The 18297-nt window shown below is 38.6% G+C and overlaps 1 protein-coding gene across 7 annotated transcripts; it reads left to right on the top strand.

The window, feature by feature from the left end:
* The first annotated feature begins 7325 nt into the window (after positions 1 to 7325).
* LOC121634105 (oocyte zinc finger protein XlCOF6.1-like) lies at positions 7326 to 18070 on the top strand. 7 transcript variants are annotated; one of them, XR_006009185.1, is made up of 3 exons: positions 7326 to 7434; positions 7540 to 7616; positions 10938 to 11187. XR_006009185.1 is itself a non-coding variant. In XM_041976561.1 (3 exons), exon 3 carries the CDS (start codon positions 15217 to 15219, stop codon positions 16501 to 16503), a length of 1287 nt encoding a protein of 428 aa, XP_041832495.1. In that variant the 5' UTR covers positions 7326 to 7434; positions 7540 to 7616; positions 15162 to 15216; the 3' UTR covers positions 16504 to 18070. The 7 variants fall into 7 exon arrangements, 1 of the variants encoding a protein (XP_041832495.1); XR_006009184.1 differs by lacking the exon at positions 10938 to 11187 and adding an exon at positions 10415 to 10882; XM_041976561.1 differs by lacking the exon at positions 10938 to 11187 and adding an exon at positions 15162 to 18070.
* The last annotated feature ends 227 nt before the right edge of the window (positions 18071 to 18297 follow it).

The raw sequence follows: 18297 nt of genomic DNA, 5'->3' as shown, positions 1-18297 counted from the left end.
TGTTTTGAATGGACAGTTAAAAGCAATAGTTAAGAGTGATTTAATATAAGTGGCATAATTCATTTGTATTTGTTGTTGTGTTCAAGTAACCTTGCTGGAAACATGTTAGGGAATGTCAGATTGTCCTAAAGGGATATTATGGCCAGGTTGTAAATGGGACTGAAAATCATGGCCACCTGTCAAACTGTTAATGATACCTGATTTCTGAGGAAGAATAAAATTTCCTGTGTGAAGCTTACACCAGCTCAGCGTGTGTGTCTCCTCTATTCTTCACCACAGCTTGACACGTTGAGACAACAAAAACTCTGACTGTAATGCCAGAGGGGCAACAGAGGCCATGAAGAGTCAAGAAGACTTCATAAATGCCGTTGATGTACTTTATTAATCAAGTTAAAGTCATTTACAAAAACATTTTAAAACTTGCACATTTTGCTTGCACAAATAGTATGAAAAAAACTTCTGCCTAACTGTACACATACATCATCATTGTCATCATGTGTCTCGTCCTCTGTGATCAGCAGAGCACCATCTTCTCCAGCCTTACGTTTCCCGTCTCTGGTCTCCAGGGTCTGCATCCTGGTGGACCCCATCTCTGCTGCTTTTGCAGGGTCTCTTTCCTCAGCTGATCCCGACCACTTTGTCTTGCAGAGCGTGCAGAGTTTGTGGGTGTAACTGATGTGTGTCCTCGAATCAGGGATGGTGCCCAATCTGGGCCAGCCTCCATCATTTCATAAGCTGGTTGACCTGCAATCACATTGCTGTTTTTATTTAAAAAGCTAGTTAACGTGGATGCTTCAACATTCTTCACCACTTAATCAGACCATTTAAACATCCCACCAGATCTCTCAGAGCACAACAGAACATCTCATGCATGGATACATATTTGTGTTATCATACATTCTTGTTGGTTACCTGTATATTTAAAATATGTCACCCTGTGACGTCGTGCTGTAAGATGAATAAAATAAACACTGATCAAACACAAACAGATGAACCCTTTTCTTTTCCCTCCCTCTTTGCCTGCAGTTTACAAGTGAAGTTAACCAATGTGAATATAGCAACTTTAGACAGCAAATAAAGCTTATTCATTAACATTACTTACACAATCAAAAACAACAGCAACAACAGAAATCTCTCCTACTTGTGTTTATGAAAATAATCAGACATCTGTTCCATTTTGTTACAGTCTGTCCTGCCACTCCTCCAGCACTCCTCACCTCCCTCATCCTCCACACCTGTTCCTCATCTGCTCATCAGTGATCTAGTCAACCTGCCACACCTGTCTTCCTTTGTTCCCCAGTCCTTTATATACACCAGCACCATAGTCATTCCCTGTTGGACCTTAACCTACACACTTCATGGACTCACCCCTACTCCATTCCATGGTTCCTGTCCTGTCACAGTAAGACCTCTTCCAATATATCCTGTTTGTTAAATAAAGGATGTTTAACCTGCCCTTGTCTCTGAGGAGTCATGTGTAACACATTTCAACCTTAAAAAATCCATGCCTCTTTTTGTTTTAGTAAAGCCTCTGTCCACCTGCAAACACTTCCCTCTTCGCAAGCTCCTCCTCACTGCTCGTCATCACTTCTCCCCGGGTCACCGCCTGGCTGTAAAGGAGCGGACCCAGTCAGTGTGCCGCCACACACACCCACGACCACAGCGAGTCCAGAGAAAACAGGAAGAGTTTTAATCTGGAACCAAAGACATCACCTTTCCCTCACAGAGATAAAAGACAAGAACTTTATGTTTATCATAATCAGAAACAAAGTTTGTTTGATGGTGGCTGTAAACAGAATCGGGAGAAATTCCTTTCCTGAGGAGGAGACGGAGACACGACATCCAGCAGCCTGAGATTAGTGTCCATGATTTTTGTTAGGAATTTATTCCATTAGGTTTCCATTTCATCCATTAGTCAGATCTAATATTCAGTCTTATTATGAATTAATGAAGATAAATTTAAAATTCCATCAAAGGAAACATGTTTGAACAGTTTCAAAAAGTAACTTAAAAAGTAGTTACTTTTCTGAGTAATTACTTTTATAATGCTGCAACTCTGTTATTAACGCTGTTACTTTTCCCAAGAAGTAACGTCCCCAACACTGGAAACAAGTAACATGATTAATGTCTAGTAACACCTGGAAAGCATGTGGAAAGAAAAAGATGTTTGGGCGTCCAATGTTTAAATTCTGCTGGTAATATAATGAAGATTGTTTAGTAATCAGATTTTTGTCCTATAAAACTAAAGGTTTTGTAACTTGACAGTTTACATTTGCTTCAAGCTGTTTGAGGAAGTTAGCCTGTTTTATTAGTGATATTCTGAAAGATTTGTATATTCTGGATGAACTGATGTATTTGGAAATATTTGGATGTTTTTGAAGTCCTCTGTCTCCAGTTCTTCCTGCAGCTTTGTCCTCCACAGGTGTTGCTTGGGTTTCTTGTCTTTTTGCGTACTTTTCCCGGGTCAGCCAGCTCTGAGCAGAGCCTTTTGCTCACTTCAGATGTGTTTAGCTGTGTTTAGGATCTGAGTCCTCCTTGATCTTAATGGGACAACATGAGAAGAGTAAATTTCTTAGAGACTGTCTCCCTCCCAGTCCAGTTTATGTTCATGCAGTCTGAAGTTATCAGGTTCCGGATATGATAGGACATTATTTTTAACTCTCACACACCTCTGAAAGCATGCATATACCACTATAATCACTTACACAAACACCAACAACCAAATATCACACACATTCAAGAGCAGCATCACACAAATAAACCCCTGAAAATTCACAAACGCACACAGCTAAAAGCCTGCACACACACTCATGAGACAGCCTGTTCCCATCTGAATGAGTGACACCAGCACTGTATGTGAGAGGAAATACATGTGTGTGTTAGTTGATACTAGTATGATCAATGAGTTGGTACTCGAGTGTTCGAGACGTCGTTTCATCGCTGAGGAGGCGGAGCTACAGCCTGGAGGTAATTCAGACAGTCAGATGCATCTCTGATAAACCTGGTCATCCTCTGTCACTGGAGTTTCAACCTATGCCCTCTGGAAGGCGTTATCTTGCCACATGTTGGAAAACCAATTTATCTTCTTTAAATGCTACTGATGGCAGTATAGTTTTTATTTCTTTAATTTTATCATTGAGGATTCAGCTGCTGTATAAATGTCCAAGCTGTCACACATCACTGCTGCACTGACACTTTGTTGTTCTATGTTTTTATATTCTTAATGACTGGTTTTAAAGGTGCTTATTGTTGGATGAACTGAGGACTGTCAAACTGAATTACCCTGTAGGATAAATAAAGCTGTCACTTACTTTTTGACTTTGGAGTGCAGGTGGTGGTGAACGCACTGATTCTAAATATGGATCAAAGATTTAGAAAATGTGTGCAAATTCCAACAGACACAACATGTTTTGTTCTTTGAATGATTTCTGTTTTTAGTCTTGCTTTATTTCTTTAACGTGTTCCTTAGTTTTCTGTTGGACTTTCTTGAGTTCAGGTTGTGGTTCCTTTGGATCAGCCACAGAGACCTGTAGGGCACTACCCCACCTCCCCAAAAACATTATTCTAAAGGCCATAATGACTATAATTTTATATTAAAATGTTAATGGTGGAAAATGTGCTACCTGTTCTCTTGAGCCTCTGCCACAGGCATCTTTGTACTAGGCTGCATTTGTCTGCTGTTCAGTCAAACTTTGTGTGGGGAAAATAGATCATCAGAGCGAGCGGATAGAAAACTGATCTGTGACGTCATGCAGCCACAGCTGGGACTAACAGCTGATCAGTGGAGAAGCTCTAATGTTGGAAGAAGACGACGCCAAACATTTCTGTCACACTGTTTAGCGGAATCGGGGAAAAACTAAGAGACATCCGCATAAAGACTGGAAAGGCAGCTGGTAAGAGAAGAAATTCTTTCTGATTTTAACGCTGATCTGCCAGTTGATTTGATTTAATGCAGCGATTAATCCAGCACTGTGACGAGGATGAGGCTCTCTGCCACTGTGAACTTTTCGAATGACAGAGCTTCCTGTGCTGAACTTATGAGGATTAAGTGTTGTTAATGTGTGTAGGCAAATGCTACTCTTGTGCTAAATTGTGATTTAATTTAATAGAAATATTGACATCAGTTGGGTAAAAAAAAAATCTTTACAAAAAATGTAGTAGTTTGTAAATCAATTGTGATATTTATATTATGCATATAGAAATATGAAATGCATTTATTTGTTGATTTTATTCCAAAGAATTGTTGTGTGTCAATTGAACCATAAGTTATGTGTATTCCTTTTGTTTCATTTGAAGGTTTTTCACCTGATAAAAGACAAAAAAAAAAAAAAAAACTACTGTTCTCCCTACTAAAGTCTAAATAAAGAAAAGAAAGGAAAGAAAGAGGAAAAGGAATAACTGACTGCTGCTTGGTCATTTGAGTGTAGTCCGGTGTAGAGCTCCAGGTGGATGTCATTCCTTATCAAGTTGGGGAAAATTTGAAATAATACTAGAACAACTTGACATCTGCTATGTCCTTGGTGGATTTGTGTCATGTGCAGGTGCGATGGATCGTGTCAGGACCAGACTGGAACAAAAAGGCCAGGAGTCATACTCTCACCTGGTATGTGCAAGTGTGCACATACCACACTTCCTTCAACAGGGACGTGTTCATTCAACATAAAATGCTTCTAACGATTTACAACATTTAATTACAGTAACAGAGTTAGAAAAATATAAACAAGTTTGTCTTTGATTATTTTGTGATAAAAAATAAACACAGTTAATACTGAATAAATAGTTTCTATGTGGCTGTGTTTGATAGCTCTACTGTCACGGACCGCAAACGCCTGCAGAGAGCGGTGAAGACTGCATCTAAGATCACCAGGACTCCCCTTCCCTCTCTGCAGAGCATCTACCAGCGCAGAGTCCTCCGGAGAGCTGCCTCCATCATCAAAGACCCCACCCACCCTGAACATGGACTGTTCACTCTCCTCCCCTCAGGCCGGAGGTACAGGAGTGTGAAATGCTGGACTAGCAGACTCAGAAACTCTTTCTTTCTCTCAGCCATCAGACTCCTTAACAGCTAACAGCAGACTAGAGTCTGTAACAATGGACTTTACACATACTGACTGTTCACATTATCAATGCACCGTATTATTATTATTCAGTATTTGCACATGTATCATACCGTCTACCTCATGACAGTTCTTTTTTATGCACAATTACTCATTCAATGCTGAATGTTGCACAGTTTATGTAGCACGCTGCACATTATGTACATAGATTACTTTACTTATATTTTACCTATAGTTTATATTTATGTTTACTCTTTTGCATGCTCTTCTTAAACTAGTCTTTTCTATATACTTTGAATATTTATGGCATTCGGTGTGGACGGCAAAGTAAGAATTTCACTGTACAGGGAAACCTGTTTCCTTGCTGTGCATGTGACAATAAATGCTTTGAATCTTGAATCTTTGATAGGATGGTGCTAACATGTAGCCGGAAACCAGCTTACTGCCCTCTGGTGGTCACAACCCGTATCTACGTCTACATCACAAATCGAAAATATCTTCTACGGAGTTAATGAAAAATAAATCACTTGTATTACTCAGTTTTAATTACTAAATCAATATCTATTAATCTATTATAATTGTAAAGGAGCTACTTTAAAAGAGGTAAAATGAATAAAGATGGATGCATTAAAGTAAAAGCCAACCTTACAGAAAAACAGTAAACCACCACTAGCTTGTTAATTACACAAATGATTAACTAAAATTGACCAAATGAAATAACACAGTAGACTTAATTTTTTGCAGAATATTCAGCTAATGTCTCACAAAGCTAAGAAATGTAGTTATTTCAGCCCCTTTATTGGAGCACGCCAGACAAATTAGAAGTCAAATTATACTTAAATGAGAAATTCTACACAGAATATCTTCACGAGAAAAAATATATAACAGTAAGGAAGAGTGTAACACAATTACATTAAAATGTGTCCACAAAATAAGTTTATTTCAGTTGTGGGAGATTAGGGGTAAATGTTAATCTGTTAAAAAGGTTTACTTTGTCAAAAGCTGTAAAAGGTTTAATAGATTTTGGATTCTTAAAGTATTTCATTGAGTGATTGTTGTGACTGAATTCATGAAAAATAGTATAAATAGTATAAAACTCAACTTTCTGCAATAAAAACACAAATTTCACCAAAAAGTTTGAACATCTGGGCAACACAAAAACAAATGTACAACAGATTCTGAGGGAATCTCATCAAAACTACAATTCACATCAATGTTTGTCTTAAATTTAACATTGAAATAGTTATTGACTGGTTAAAATCTATAAATAATTTAAAAAGAATTTATTTTACTTTGCTGGTAATCAGATGCTGACTAGGTGGCTGTCTGGTCTCTTTCTATGTTATGTCATCCACAAACAGTTCCAAAAAGAGAGTATTTGGTAATATGGTCATGTTTCTCTAAAATAAGGATCTACTCGCTTCAAATGGTGATCAGCGAAGATCTTTTGCCATCTAGTGGCCAATGTTGGTAACTACAACATGTGTAAAGTTAGAGAATGTACATTGAAGTCCCACTTCCTGCTAGTTTATTCAAAATAAAATGCCTTTAAGCATTTAAAACGTTTTTTTCTATTTGCATTATATGACAGGGACATTGCATTTGACCATATTCACAAAATTGTGTAGCTGATGCCATGCAGAGTTTTTAGCCAAAGCTAGTTCTCAACTCTTGTTCCGGGTTGGGCCTTTCTACACTCCATTGAATTAGAATAAAGTATTACGAAAACCTATATTAAACTCACCTAAACACACAATACAAATATATAATTCATTCTCTCTCTCACACACACACACACACATACACACACACACAGTACTATTTACAAGTGGTTACAGTTTTGGTTTGTTTAAGCCTAAATTTAAGCCTAGTGGTGAAGGTTTTAAACTCAGAGTTTTGTATTATTTAGGAAAGACATATTGTTTGTTTTTCCAAATGACCATAAGCATTTGAATATTATGAGGTATTTTTATATACCTTTGTATCACATTACCAAATACAGTTTTTTCCTTTTTTGACAAAGTAAACAAAATAGTATTTTCCATAATTTCTTCCTCCATCCCAGCGTTTCAAATATTTTTTAAAAAGCTATTTTGTGATTAAAATTTTTAATGTAACTGTTTTACATTCTTCCTTGCTGTTATATATTCATTCTTATATATATTTTCTGTATTGAGATTTGAAAGTAAAAAAAAAGAGAGAAAAAAGAAAATGACCACATATAGGACATAAGGAGGACTCGGTTGGTTTGGTCACGTGACTTTTGACACACTGACGAAGCTTCCTGTACATAGGCTCGAGGCGGACCCGAGCATAACTTCACTAGAATAAAGATGAGGTAGAGATTGAAGGAGTGGAGGATTCGCTTCTTTACAAGGTATTCTCTGCAACATGATTTAATTAAAACTTTAAACTCCAGCTGGAGACTCCGACGTGTCTTGGATACTGAAGGTTGTTGGTTTCTGTCCTCTGCGGAGGCCAGCTCGCTGGAGAAACGGCGGAGCGGAGGAAGGATCTGACAAAGAGTCGTTATTGAGGGAAACCTCGTCAGGAAGCGAGGTGAGAATTACACCTTGGTGTGATGTGTTTGGTTTAATCGGGAAGTGGTAATATTCCCGGGAATCGTGTGCTTGTGATATTGTGTAGTTGTGATTGTCCTTCCTCAACTCCGGTTACTTCCTGTTTGTTGTCTATATGAGTTTTCTGACCCTTTTTCTGTATTGATCGACTATTGATTTTGGACTTTGGGTTGGTGCAGTCATCATTGGCTTGACCTCTGCCTGGAAAAGATTTTAGATTTGGGATTCTGGACTCGGAATAAACGACAGCGGAGCAGGTCGCGTACTGGTGAGCTAACGAGCCACTAGCTATCAGCTGATCTACCGGTGTTGTGCCATAAAGTGATTGTCTGCCAGAAATTGATGGCCGCGGGAGCGCGCGCAGCCTGTTTGCATCGCGTCGCTCAGTTTCGCTCGGCTGTTCTTCTCGACATAAAACCCAGAGAACCACCCAATGGCGCACCCCACACCCCACCAACCACAACTAACCAACCCCATCAACGTCCCCCATATGGTGTTGTCATTAGTTTACATTTGTCAATGACAGCATTTATAATGTTTACAAAAGTAAAAAGTTATGCAAGAATGCTCACAGACACCCCCCTCCATGCACGTGCGTACACACACACACACACACACACACACACACACACACACACACACACACACACACACACACACACGAGTCCTGCAAAGATGTGGCTGCAGAGCTAGATGGCTCCTCCTCATCAGACTCCGGGAGCATCTCAAAGACCTGTGTGGTTGCAGAGGGAGGCGATTCTTCATTTTGGCCAGTGGGAGCTGCTCCAAAACATTTCAGAAGTGCCCCTGAATTTACAATTAAGATACAGTATGTAAGTTAGATCACACTTAACATGCATCAGTTACCCAATTAAAATAAACAATAATAATGCACAAATGATCATTTTTTAACATCCTGTTCACTAAGCATAACATACCATAAATTCAATTATTAAAAAAACTATATCACATAAAGTTTTCAGAATGTCATGTCAGTGTATATTGACATGGATGTTATATAGGTTATTAAGTTAGCAAAGACCCATGTATAGCATTAAAAATTCCACAGTCAGGACGTACTATTGTTTACCAGCTTCCCAGACTAATAGGCCCATGTGATCTTGCACTTGTGATGCAAACACAAACTAGCCTATTGGTGAAATTAACTGCATGACTTCATGCTTCAAGTTTTAATAGTTGCTTAAGTAAAGCTAAAAACCAAATAGTAGTCTTTTGGGGCTAAGCAGCAACATATTAGCATAAGGATAAATAGAATGTAGGCTACTGTTTCAATACATGCACAATCAACGTCACTCAGAGACCTGCATACCTTTATCTTTATCCCAGAGTCAAGACTGACGTCACGTGATGTGAGCAAATTCACGTTGATGCAGGAAGTTTCTTTCTTTCTTGCGTTCTTTCTTTCTTGCTTTCTTTCTTCCTTCCTTCAATAAATTTAATAATACATATGTATTAATTCTATGAATGAAATACACTTTCTTTGGAAGCAGCAGTTTGTGTTGTGTGGCCTGGGATCAGGCTCCTCCTTGCTTTTCCTGAGAGTGAGACTCAACCTGCTCTCAACCTCTGCAGTTGCGAGTTGATCCCCCACCCGTCTCCCCCCTGGCTTTTCTTCTGACACACACACACACACAACCTGTATACATGACTCTCAGCAGCAAGTTGACACAATGGTTGAGGCGCCCATTAAGTTGATGTGGAAATGAGCCGCATTAGTCTAGAAAACTGGCACTTTTTTTCTTTTTCTTTTCTTTTTTGAGGGTGCTCTTGCGCCCCCAAATAGATTGTGCCCTGGGCGGTCGCCCACCTTGCCCATAGCAAAAACCGTCCCTGATAAAACCGACAAGTGCTGTAATCAGAAACCATATTCAGGCATGTTGCAGCTTCACGGTTTAGGTTTCATGCGTTTGCCTTATGCTTGTGTAAAGTATGTAAAGTCCATTAAGTATATGATTTGTGTGTTGATTTACAAAGTTTAATTTGCACAGAAGTTCATGACTTATTTAATTTATTTATTAGAGTACATTTTTTATTAATGAAATGCAGAGTCTACATTAAAGTGTCTAATTAATTGTCAATAAAACAAACAAATGAACCTTAAAATGGCTGCAGTTTATTCAGGTAAGACATATTTTACAGATTACTGGCCTACTAGTTCCTTAACTTCACTCCAAACCCTTTAAGGTGGAATTAGGCCTCAGTGGTTTTTGCCTGCCAAAAATTGATTAGGGACCTGTAATTGTCAATTATCAATTTCATTCCCACATTTGTGAAAAAAACGCAAACCACTTTTTGGTAAAGTGTGTGGTTAAACCAACAAATCTGATTAAGGTTATTTAAATGCTAAGCTACAGCAAAAGAGGAATGAATTGAAACTCTGCTATTTTCATCGACAATGACAAAGTTATTTTGCTGATGAACCTTTCTCATGATGGCTAAACATGGCTCCCTGATGACTAAAACATGACAAGACGTAAGTGAGATTTCGTTGACGAGACTAGATGAAAATGTTCAAGGGCTGATTGTCTGACATTAAAAATGCATGACAATTCTGCCTATCGGTCTTTGTCAGGTGGCGTAATGCTTGGGATAGCTGCAGTGTATTGTGGGTCGATTGCCATCTTGGTTGCATCCTCGTTGTAAGCAATGGTGCGCCGTCTTTGCTGTGTTATAATCGTTGATAAAATGGGAGTCTCGTGTTGTGTGAAAGACTGCCATACTAAGTCGGCCACAATGTTAGATTTTTTTGGTTTCCAGCTTTTAAAAGAGGCTTTGGACAGCAGGTTGAGGATGTAACTGAGGCGCCGGATGGCCCGGTCACAGCTGTGAGATGGAAGAACATCACTTTCACCACCATCTCCCTTCATGTGTGTTTGCTGTTGGCATTTTCATAAAGGCAAGTAGGAGAGCTTTTGTTGCTGTTGTTTTTATTGTGTAAGTAATGTTAATGAATATATTTTATTTGGCTTTCTAACGTCACTATATATTAAAGTCTAATCTATAAAGTCTAATCTAATCTATTGGCTAACTTCACTTAAACTAGAGGCAAATCTGTGTTTGATCAGTGTTTATGTTATTTAATCATCTTATATCAAAACATCGCAGAGTGAATGATTTTAAAGATCCAGGTAAATACCAAAAGTGCTCTGTGAGATCTGATGGGGTGTTAACTGGTTTGATTAAGATGTAATGAAATGTAATGGCCAGATTGTGTACCATCCCTGATTGTAGGACACACATCAGTTTCACCCACAAACACTGCACTGTGCACGCTCTGCAGGATGAAGAAGACGGATCAGCTGAGGAAAGAGACGCTGCAAGCAGCAGAGATGGAGTCCACCAGGATGCAGACCCTGAAGAGCTGCAGACCATGAAGAGGACACGTGATGCTGGAGAGGAAAGCTTCAGCTACAGACCAGAGGACACATAAGGCTGGAGAAGAAGGTGGTCAGCTGATCAGAGTATAAGACACATGATGAAGATGATGTGTGTGTACAGTCAGACAGTTGGAAGTTTTTTTATTTTTATATTATTTGTGCAGAAAAAATGTGTTTTTTTTTTTGTTTTTTTTTGTACATGACTTAAACATGAATAATAAAGTGTGTCAAAGGCATTTTTGAAGTATTTTGGCTTTTCGTTGCCTCTTAAACACATAAATAACCAGCGTCAGTTTAATAATGAAAATTACATTAAATTTTAATTACATTAAAAATCTAGTGGAGAAAAACACTGAATAGAAACATGATTGTTAACCAGATGAGAAGCTTGACAGTTTTACTTTTTCATATAAGTTTTTATTGAAATTCTCAGTCAGAATAAACAGTAGCAGCATAACGTTAAACAGATAAAATTTCAATAACAGAAAATACAGAATATGCACACAGGACATAATAAAAACACTGAAGTTGTGGCAAAATATCTTTAATGTGAGAGAATTTCCTTCTTTAATGGCAAGTTCAACACTGAAACAATAGAACGTGCAATTGTGCTAAAAACTGCAAACTATGTGCAAATTAGTCACCAAGACGACCAATGAGAGCAGATCCAGAAGTCTTCTTTATCTGCTGCAGGCCGTAGACCTCCATGAAGCAGATCCAGAAGTCTTCTTTATCTGCTGCAGGCCGTAGACCTCCATGAAGCAGATCCAGAAGTCTTCTTTATCTGCTGCAGGACGTAGACCTCCATGAAGCAGATCCAGAAGTCTTCTTTATCTGCTGCAGGCTGTAGACCTCCATGAAGCAGATCCAGAAGTTTTCTTTATCTGCTGCAGGCCGTAGACCTCCATGAAGCAGATCCAGAAGTCTTTTTTATCTGCTGCAGGCTGTAGACCTCCATGAAGCAGATCCAGAAGTTTTCTTTATCTGCTGCAGGCTGTAGACCTCCATGAAGCAGATCCAGAAGTCTTCTTTATCTGCTGCAGGCTGGACCTCCATGATGACCCAGAGCTTCAGTGGAGAGTCGGTCAGGTGCTGGGAGGACCTGTAGACACACTGGCAGACAAACAACAACCGTTTACAACAGAGTTCAACCGTTTGCTTTATTTAGCTTCATTTATAAGGACGTTTATATTATTACAGTTTCTGGTTTACAGGCTGATGCCAGACTGACGTGTTAGCTTAAGTAATTATGTTGTATGAACATGTGGTAGAATTATTAGAGCATTTGAATATTTTTTTCTGAGTTATGTAATATAAATATGAAGTTGTTTCTTTTGCAACATTATAATGCATATTAATAATTTATGTTAAGAGTTTAAATAAGTAAAGAAAACAGATAAAACAAAGTAACCCTAACCTCCAGCCATAACTTCACTAACAGCAGGTGAGCTTACCTTTGCAGTGAGACGGTGTTGTGCAGTCCTGCGGTGGAAGTGTGAACAGATCCTGCACCCAGACATTCCTGAAATGTCTGTGAGCTTCCAGAGATTTGTAGTTTCTGAACTGTTCATACGTGTAAACACTGATACCATAAACAAGGTCGCTTGTTATGTCCAGCGATGAGGTTGGAGGTAGTAACGTAGCATTGTAGCTCCATTCCTAAGCTGTGAGGTCGTAAGGATCTATGTTATTGATTGTTGATCAAACTCATTCCAACCATCGACCGCTGTAAACCAGATTCTTAAACCATGCTACCGCCATTTCTTCTGCCTTCTTTTCTTCACGTGCACTTAACTCTTAACACTGTTCAAATGTTTTCTTTAATTAGCCAATATCTGATGGAAAGCTTGCCATAGTAATGAGCAACGAATGGAATGCCTTGCATGAGCAACATCTTGCACAATAATTCTGACCAGTCATAATTACGTTTGAGATAGCTTTTACTTTCATTCTGCCTAGTTAAAACTGAATTACAGATATCTGTAATTGTCATTTAGGATGTGTGACAAGTCGTGTGCCGGTTAAAGTGATGTCATTTTGGATATCTGCAATTCTTTTGCGACTAATCAAAAATTAATTACAGATATCTGATTGTATTTTTGACTAGTCAGAATGAAATCGTAGATATCTTTAATGAAAATTCTTGCTAATTATAATTTATTTACGACTGGTCAAAATGAAATTACCGAGACACCAACTCAACCCCTTGACTTCAGTTTATAGACGGCTGCGCCCTTGCTACGAAAAATAAAACGGTGCTACGGTTTTCTTTTGTTTTTATATTTCATGTTTTTTATGTAATTATATATAATAATATATTATTATATATAATTATTGATAAGAATGAGACTCAATCTAGTAAATAATGTTAATTTGGATGACTGTTTTATTTCCACTTTAACATGCAACAATCCATGGAGAAAAAAAACATGCTATTGCTGTTAGCTGCCATATAATTTTAAGTCTAATTAATACAATAATGTAGCTGCTTATTCTCTTTTTATCATCATTTTAAACTCTCTCACGTACCTTGTTTTGAGTCCGCTGCTGTGACATAGAGGCTGTGCTGTGGAAAGCTAGCTCGCTACTGCAGTGAAAGCGATGTAAAGTCTTTCTATTAGGTTTTAGTTTGAAGTGATCCCACACTTGGGAAATTTTTTCAGATTTTCTTTGATTTTCTTCTTTTTATTCCTTGCTGTGTCACTTTGCTCTTTGCTCATCTGATTCCATGACTTCTCGCTCCCACCAAACAAACAACCACACTTCTGGTTTACCAGCAGGTAAGACTGGAAGTAAGTTGTACAGACAGAAAGTAATTAGACAAAACTTTTTTAAAAATTATTTTATTTTAAAAAGAAGCGTATATTACTAAAATTGTAATCAAAGTATTTTGTTAATCAAGTAAATCAAATAATTGGATTTAAAGCATCCCTATTTTCAAGCCTTACATTTGGAATATTTATCATCTGGTGTTCAGAAACAAAGTTACGCTTCTTCTTTTAAGCTGTTCTCTGCAAGAAAACTTTAATTTGAAAGATTGGGAAGATTGGTGTTTTTACTGGAGAATCTGGACATGAAACAATTATACTAGCATTTGTCAATGATTTGTCACAGGCATAATTCCCCGTATCACTTCTGGTTTCAGGGGATACTGCTTGTGATATGGCCTGAAATCCGATTGGGACGTGATAACAACGGGTGGACAGTTCTTAATTAACACAACATCATACAGATCTGTAACCCAGAGAGAAATTGGTACTTCTGGCAATGCTGGTATGTCTGCCAGTTCTGTTTCTGACAGATATGTGCTATCAATATTCCATGTCAGCCCGTAATATGTGCTATTATGGGCTGGACACACGGAGGCGACGTCACTCCTTCTCCATCGTTTTCTATCGAACTTGCTTGTTGAGGTGGAAATGGCTGCCCTCCTCCAGCCAAGCGACATTCGTGCATGTGAAATGTTGCGCTCATTCATGCAGACGTGCACACGGGGGCGACGCGACACAAGAAAATAGAAAAATTTTTGTAAGTCGCGACTAAATAATCCAGAGACACAGAGAGATAAATGTTATAAACAAACAGAACTTTTTCTCAGTTAACAGTGAACAACCGGGATTTAAGAAACTCATCAACACGTTGGACAAACGGCATCACTGCCATCTCGTCTTCATGTTAGTGGAGCATCTGTCCTGCCCAGGATGATGAGTGAGGGTGTTGTGAAGGACGTGGCTACAGTCCAATGTTTCGCCACTGCTGTGGGCCTGTGATCAAGCCGCATCATAGAGCTGTATATTAATGTCACGCTACATTTTATTGATGCAGACAACGTGAAAACAAAATGTCTCCAGACTAATTTTTTCCAGATCACACCGGGCAGAACATAGCTGCTGTTCTGAGACAAACAATAGCTACGGGGACCTGGTGGAAAGAAACTAGTCTGTATTACTACAGACGAGCTTCAAATGTCACACTGACACACTATTTTTTTTTTACAAGGTCTTCTCTGCAACATTACTTAATACATTTTAAAGGTGTGACTTTGAAGAAGCTCTGAGGGGATGAGGTGGGAATTTTTGTGTTTGCGTGGTCTTGAAATCCAGTTTTATCTTTCTTTGTCATTTCAGTGTTCCCTGCAGATGTGCAGCAGCTGCTGGTGATTACAGAAGGGGTTCGTTGTAAATGGAGTCTTATCAAGCAGAACCTAGAGTCCCATGTCATACTGGAGGAACTATGGCCCAATCAAGATGGGGAGCAGTTGATAACAGGCTGGTGGCTCCACTGAAGAGTGAAGATGATGATAAAGAACCTCGGTCTTGGTCATATTCAGCCCACCTTCATCAAGCCCAAACTGAAGGCAACACAGATGTAGAGACTCCAACCAACAACCCAGATAAACAGATAAAATCAGAAAGTGATGGAGAGGACTGTGGAGGACCAGAACTAACCAGTAACCCAGACCCAAGCAGTTATTTACAACCAGATAGTGACAAAAAAGCTTCAGACTCTTCTGAGATAAAACATTTGTCACATTTGAAACCTGAAATGGAAGACGATGATAAAAGTTGGAATCCCACGAAGGAACATGGGTCAGGTGTACCCGGTGATGTGGAGAGTAACTCTGCCAAAAAATCCCTCATCTGCTCTGAATGTGGTAAAGAGTTTCACTACAGAAAGTCTTTCCAGAGACACTTGACACAGCATTCAGATGAAAGGTCTTTCAGCTGTACGAACAGTAAGAAACATTTTAAAGTAGCACAAAATGTAAATGTGCAGAAAAGAGTCCACACAGGAAAACAAACAGTTAGATGTGATGTTTGTGGTAAAATCTCTAGTAATAAAGTAAATCTTGGGATACACATGAAAATCCACACAGGAGACAAACCATTCAGCTGTAATGAATGTGGACAAAGATTTAGTCACAAGACACACTTAAACCGACACATGAGAATCCACACAGGAGAGAGACCATTCAGCTGTGATGAATGTGGACAAAGATTTAGTCACAAGACAAGCTTAAACGAACATATAAGAATCCACACAGGAGACAGACCATTTAGCTGTGGGGAATGTGGACAAAGATTTAGTCAAAAGGCAAGCTTAAACCGACACCTGAGAATTCACACAGGAGACAAACCATTCGGCTGTGATGAATGTGGACAAAGATTTAGTCAAAAGCCAATCTTAGACCAACACATGAGAATCCACACAGGAGACAGACCATTCAGCTGTGGGGAATGTGGACATAGGTTTAGTCAAAAGACGCACTTAAACCGGCACATGAGAATCCACACAGGAGACAAACCATTCAGCTGTGGGGAATGTGGACAAAGCTATAGAATAAAGACAAGCTTAGACCTGCACATGAGAATCCACACAGGAGAGAAACCATTTGCTTGTGGGGTTTGTGGTAAACAGTTTAGGTGGCTTCAAAGTTTAAAAGGACACATGCGTTTCCACACAAAATAGAAAAGGCACAATTGCAGGATTTTGCTACAATCCTGTAAACAATGTGTTTACAGTTTTGTACACAGAGCACTGGGAGACAGAGTAGGAATATCTTTAAAGAACTAACAGTCGATGCAGTTAGGGTTTTTCTCTTTCTAAAATGTAAATATATGATGCCACTAGTTGCATACAATGTTGGACTTAAAAAATATTAAGGTCTTTGTTTGTTTTAGATACAATGAAAATGCTAATGTTTTATTTTTATTTGATTGGATTTATGGGGAGGAACACTCTTTTGGGAGTCCCATTTCGACCTGTCAGTCATTATTTGAGGCGAGACTTAAATCAGCTTTACAGGCAGCACAAGTTACCATGGTAACTCAGTGGGGACTTATTGAAACCATTGTAGTAGTTTAATTATATTGTTCTAATCATATTGCAGCTTACTGTGTAACTCATGAAGTTCTCAGATCAATAAAGATGAGATTAGAAAATTAGATGATTCTTCCCTAAACTTACATGAGAAGTGGTGAAGATTTGCAAATTAGATATAAGAAAAGACATCTTACTTTGGTATTAATCCACTTTTTTTCATGCGTTTCTTATATCAAATATTGGGAGGCTGTATGTCAGGAGGAAGAGCAGTTGTCTTCCAACCGGATGGTCGTGTATTGATTCCAGGCTTTCCCTGACTACATGTCGAATTGTCCTTGGGCAAGACACCTAACCCCACGTTGCCTCCCAATGGGCCTATCGGGTATGAGTGAGTGAGTGAGTGAGTGAGTGTGTGTGTGTGTGTCAGAATGGATATGTAGTATAAAGCGATTTGAGTGGTCAAGCAGACTAGAAAAGTGCTCTATAAGTACAAGTCCATTTACCATTTTACCAAATAATTTCCAAATAACATTATTATTTCAGTATTATTTCTAATAGCTATATAGATGTAGGTAGGTAGGAAGCACAGATGGCACAAATCACAAAGATTTATACAATTTTTAATCAATTTAGTTAATTTGTCTAGAGCATTTCTTCTTTTATCGTATGTTGTATCTTTGCTTTATAATAACTTGTTCATGTTGTTTCATCCTGTTTGAATAGTTTATCAGTGTTTCTACATGTGTGTCACAACTAATGGGTTAAACAACTTCTAATTTACAGATGTGTTCACAAATGTGTAATTCTGATATTCCAAGACAATGGAATGAAGAAACAGAAACATTTCTAACATTAAGCCAAACACTTGAAAATCAAGCCGGTCTGATCTTCTGCCAAACCGGCAAAATTATGTCTGCTTCCACTGGCTGATAACAATAAACCACGCCTCCCTGCAATCCCACAGAACTCACACCCAACAGTACTGGGTGTGAATCTCATCTCACTCAAACACAGAATCCTTGGATGAGATCCTCTCTCTTAGGTTAGCTATGAACATGACTGGTATCACAAAGATTGGTGATAGTGAATTAATCTTCCTATATCATATTAACTTTGGTTGAACATCATATTTACATGTTTCTGTTTATGCTTTAAATGTTCATATTTTATCTTATGTTTGTAGAATAGTTATTAAATATATCGTATTATTGTACCTGGTCATTGTCTGAGGTTTCCTTGTGTGGTTCTAAGATCAATTCAAACGAGAACTCTACAAGTAGCGTGAGTCTGATTTATTTAATGACATATCATTATTCCCTCTAGGGGCAGGGGTGATAGGAGACCATCCAGGCTGCTCGTGAAGCTGCAGAGAAAGCCATGCAGTGGCTGTGGATTAAGAGAGCTGATCTGTGGGTACCTACTAGTACACAAGTCAGGGCC

This window comes from Melanotaenia boesemani, chromosome 22, assembly GCF_017639745.1.
Source record: "Melanotaenia boesemani isolate fMelBoe1 chromosome 22, fMelBoe1.pri, whole genome shotgun sequence".
In the NCBI taxonomy this organism is placed as follows: Eukaryota; Metazoa; Chordata; class Actinopteri; order Atheriniformes; family Melanotaeniidae; genus Melanotaenia; species Melanotaenia boesemani.
Note: the sequence above shows the minus strand (reverse complement) of the source record. Positions and strands in the feature narration are given on the sequence as shown.

Coding starts and splice junctions, on each gene's coding strand:
- LOC121634105 (XM_041976561.1), top strand. CDS start 15,217: ATGGAGTCTTATCAAGCAGAACCTAGAGTCCCATGTCATACTGGAGGA.